This window comes from Podarcis muralis, chromosome 2 (genome assembly GCF_964188315.1).
Source record: "Podarcis muralis chromosome 2, rPodMur119.hap1.1, whole genome shotgun sequence".
In the NCBI taxonomy this organism is placed as follows: Eukaryota; Metazoa; Chordata; class Lepidosauria; order Squamata; family Lacertidae; genus Podarcis; species Podarcis muralis.
In genome coordinates, this window is record NC_135656.1 from 110,274,848 (window position 1) to 110,279,156 (window position 4,309).

Consider the following 4,309-nt stretch of genomic DNA (forward strand, 5'->3'; position numbering starts at 1 on the left):
CCACCCAAAATCTCCCATCTTGGTGCTTATCACTCACACCTATGTAGGGAAGTACTGCTAGGCTATAGCGCTTGACCAGGGTCTTGAAGACCTTTAAATCCCTTCTGAACCAAGGAAATTGCAATATGCTGAGCTGGTCCATTTAGCGCAGTGTTGTCTACACAGACTGGCAGCAGTTATCTGGGGTTTCAGACAGGGATGTCTCCCAACACTACCCAGAGATGTTGAGTATTGAAACTGGAACTGCCAGCAAATGTTCTCCGCCCAGAAGCCCCTCTTTGCAGTCATCTGTTTTATTTTTCTATTATATCTCCCAGCCCACTGGGCTATCCTCCCTCCCACAACACTTTGACAAAAGTGTCAGTCAGACCAAAAAAAAAAGTGTGTCTCATGTAAAACATTTATTCACTTTTGTTCACAGAACATACAGAGTTCAGACAGTTCATCTGCAATAGCGTGGACACGCACAAGTGCAATTCACAAAAGAAATCTACTGCAATTTCGGAAATGTTGGTGTGGAAGTGGTCGCTGCTTTTGAGAGCATGCTTACACAGTAAGCAAACACTGCTGGCTAATACTGCTCCTATGAGCAGAATAAATTTTAAGTCAAGTCTCCTATGATGCATTTGCTTTCCCTTTTCACTGTGTCCTTCTCTGTCAGTGAGCCACAATTGCTGTGGCTTGTTTTTCCCCCATCAGCCTCAGAAAATGTCAGAGCTTGTGGGAGGGTTATTACCTATCTGATTTTCTGTAATCTCAGAGCTGTCACACTAATATTTTCCCCACCAAACCAGCTAAGAACATCATAGCACCATCCTCCAATGTTCCTAACCCTAATTTAATCTTCATATTTTTTAAAAAATATTTCCCCACTTATGCTCTAATTCGATTATGTCCGGCCACGACAGAGAAAGACGTACATGACAAGTTGTGTGTGTTTTTATTTCAGCCCAACGGTGTAAGCCAGCATTTTCACTTGCAAACTCCCAGTTTCACGCAGTTTTAAATTAAGTCAGTTTAAATTAAACACATTAAATTATACATATTATTAATAATAATTATTAATTAAATAAATATTAAATTAACATCCTTCACTCTGCCTGCCAGATGTCTGATCTGCTGCAGAAATAAAATAACATTTAAAAAAACCACAGAAAAAAACTTCCCCTTTCCGTTCAAAATGTAGTGCTGGTTCAAGTTTCTTTTGACGTCAGTCTTGCTGGGTTTGGAGCAAAATTGCTCCGGAATGCCAGAAGGAGCTGGCTGTGTTTCAAACGGCATTTAACTCATTCGTGGCTTGAGTTCTGCTTTTTCTCAAGCCAGATGTGAGCACTCCAGCCTGGGCTCCCCCCTCACAGTTCTCTCCCCTCGGGGGTCTTCAGAAAGCAGCCGGCCTCTGCTCCAAAAACTGAGTGATGTCGATGGCAGATTCGGCTGCCTCCCAATCTCCCCAGTCCCAACCGGTGCTGTTGGCTGCCTCTTCGATTTCAAAGGAGGCCACGATGAGCTGCTCAAGGAGGTTCTCCTCCTGGGATCCCCTCATCTCCGTAGAGCAGACTGAGACGTTTTCCTCCGCACTCTGGGAGGCGTCCACGACAGTGAATTCTTCCTCAGCACTGTAGACTTGGAAGAAGATGATAGTGAGAAGGATAACGAAGAGGTGTTTGACGTAGCTGCGCTCTTCGGCGGGATAGTAGCGCTTTACCTGTAAAGAGAGGAAGAGCAGGCAGTTAGAAACACAAGAATGACCCCGCATTCCCATTCGCAGTTAAGCATGTTTCCCAGAATCCCTTTCAGCTGGCCTAGAAATCCAGCTGCAGGGCGGCCCTTTTCCCAGAATGCAATGCTGTTTCCCACTGTCCTTGCACCAAACTCACCAGTGATTTCCCTCTGCTGTCAGCATGCTGCAACACATTTCTCAAAATACAACCCTCCTAATCTCACCTACGCAGTTACTTAGCTCCACCAACCAATTCACAACCACCCTTCCTCAGATCAAAATTCAAGGGGGGAAAAAACCCCAAAACAAATCTTGGCTCTGCTCCACTAGGGAGAGACCTTGCTCCCAAACCCTAAGGAGGAGAGGGAACTCTCTCCCCATTGATTCAGTGGGGAGGGGAGGATCCTGCAACATGCTGAAGCAGGTAACATGGGGTGCGTATCTGTGAACAGATTCTGCCTCTATAGCTGTCTCAGCGTGCTGACTGGATTGCCATCTTCCCTGCTGGCAAAGCTCTTGGGTTTTTCCCCTTCATCCACTCCCCGCCCCCTTTTTTGGCAAAGCTCATGCCTTCCTGGCAGATGCATGACGCAAATCCAAGAGCTTGCATCCTCACCTTGCAGATAGATGCAGGGATAGGGAAAGTTTTGCCTATGGGGTTTTAGTCAGCCGTGCAACTTTTGGCAAAGCTCAGGAGGCCTGCCAGTAAAGGGTGGGAACTAGGACTGGATATTATGAAACACACACCATACACAGAAAACACATTCTGCCTCTACACAAAGAATCCTGGGAACTGTGTTGTTGTTGTTTTAAAAAGTGTGCTGGGAATTGTAGCTCTGAGGGGCAAACTAAAGTTCCCAGAATTCTCAGGGGCGTTCTTTTAAATGTAGGGTGCTTGCAAAACCTTATTTAGCTCCTCTTCCTTCCCTCCTTCCTTCTTATTAGAAACCTGGACTGACAGAATCTGCTGATCTCCCCCAAAGCTGCCACCCTGCGCTCTTTTACTTAGGGGAAAAGGTCCCACTGATCTCAGTGGGCTTACTTCTGGAGTAAATGTGCACAGGATGGCGCTGTTCAGGGGAGTCCCGCTTCTCTGTCCCTCAGGAAAACCCCCTCCCCCTTCCAGACGAACCCAGGAGTCCGAGCTCCCCTGCTGGGCGTGGGTGCGTTCACTTACCACTCGGGGATAAAGCACCCTCCGGGATCGCTTCTTGATCCTGTTCGATTTGGAGAGGTTCCTGGGAGCCGGGCTTTCGCCGGCTTCCGGGAGAGGATCGAAAGTGAAGTATTGGGGCCCGGTGGGCTCAGGCCTGGCGGGGCCGGGGACCATCTTAAGGGCGGGCAGAGCTGGCGTGCAAGCGTAGCACATCGTCGCAGTCGCGCCGTACAAGGTATTCATGCAGCGAGAGCGGGCGCAGAGCGAAGCGACTTTTTGTCAGATTGACTTAGGCGCCCGCCGGGCAGGAGCTTTTATGAATGGCAGAGGCCACGCCCCCGCCGCCACCCGATTGGCCGAGGCAGCCTGATGCTCAACAGACAGCTCAGCCTGGAAAATCCAGACCTTCCAAAGTGCAGAGCTGGCTGTGCGCCCGGGAGGAAATGTGAGGCAATGGCACGCAAAGAGAGAGAGAGAGTGAAAACGGAGGGAGGAAGGGCAGAATTGCGTAATTTGCAAAGAGCAGAGCGATGTAGGCTCTGCGCCAGTGCCCTTTCCTCATTTAATAGCTCGCTGCCTATATGGATGCACACATCCAGGGCCGGATTTAGGTTGGATGAGGCCCTAAGCTACTGAAGGTAATGGGGCCCTTTATATGTCCAGCTGTCCTTTGTCAACAACAAATTGTCACTGTTTTTTTGTGTGTTGAATATATGCTATATGGTAATTTATGGACCTAACAGGTATCTAAAGCCATTTGCACATAATAAAATATGTATTTTATCAAAGTGGTTGTTGAACTGAAATACGATTAAGAAGTATATTAATAGGTAAAGGTAAAGGGACCCCTGACCGTTAGGTCCAGTTGCGGATGACTCTGGGGTTGCGGCGCTAAGCCGCTTCTGGCGAACCAGAGCAGCACACGGAAACGCCGTTTACCTTCCCGCCGCAGCGGTACCTATTTATCTACTTTAACTGTTGTGCTTTCGAACTGCTAGGTGGGCAGGAGCAGGGACAGAGCAACGGGAGCTCACCCCGTCACGGGGATTCGAACCGCTGACCTTCTGATTGGCAAGTCCTAGGCTCTGTGGTTTAACCCACAGCACCACAATAAATGACTGTGTTGGTACTCAGGGTGCCACAAGACTGCTGTCCCCCCCCCCCCCACTGAATGGACAATGAAAGATTCCTGCATTGCCGGGGGTTGGACTGGATGACCCCTGGAGGTCCCATCAAACTCTGCACTTCTATAATTCTATGGCTACGAAGGCAGGAGAAGACCTCACAAAGATGTTCCAAGAGGCAGTTCCAGGTATGGAAAAGAGCAGGACAGAGCAGAAGACCTTTGGATGATGGAGGGGATTGGAGGTGGAGGTGCTGAAGGTCACAGACAGCAGAGAGTTGAGGACAGAGAGAAATAAGGGCAGGGGAGA

At 48.8% G+C, this 4,309-nt stretch overlaps 1 protein-coding gene across 1 annotated transcript; it reads right to left on the bottom strand.

Annotated features, from left to right (window-relative positions):
• Window positions 1-382: 382 nt before the first annotated feature.
• Window positions 383-3,171, bottom strand: IER3 (immediate early response 3). The gene is made up of 2 exons (XM_028719782.2): window positions 2,898-3,171; window positions 383-1,705 (listed from the first exon to the last, which is right to left on the bottom strand). The coding sequence occupies exons 1-2, from the start codon at window positions 3,117-3,119 to the stop codon at window positions 1,379-1,381; spliced, it is 549 nt and encodes a 182-aa protein (XP_028575615.2). The 5' UTR covers window positions 3,120-3,171; the 3' UTR covers window positions 383-1,378.
• Between the last annotated feature and the right edge of the window lie 1,138 nt (window positions 3,172-4,309).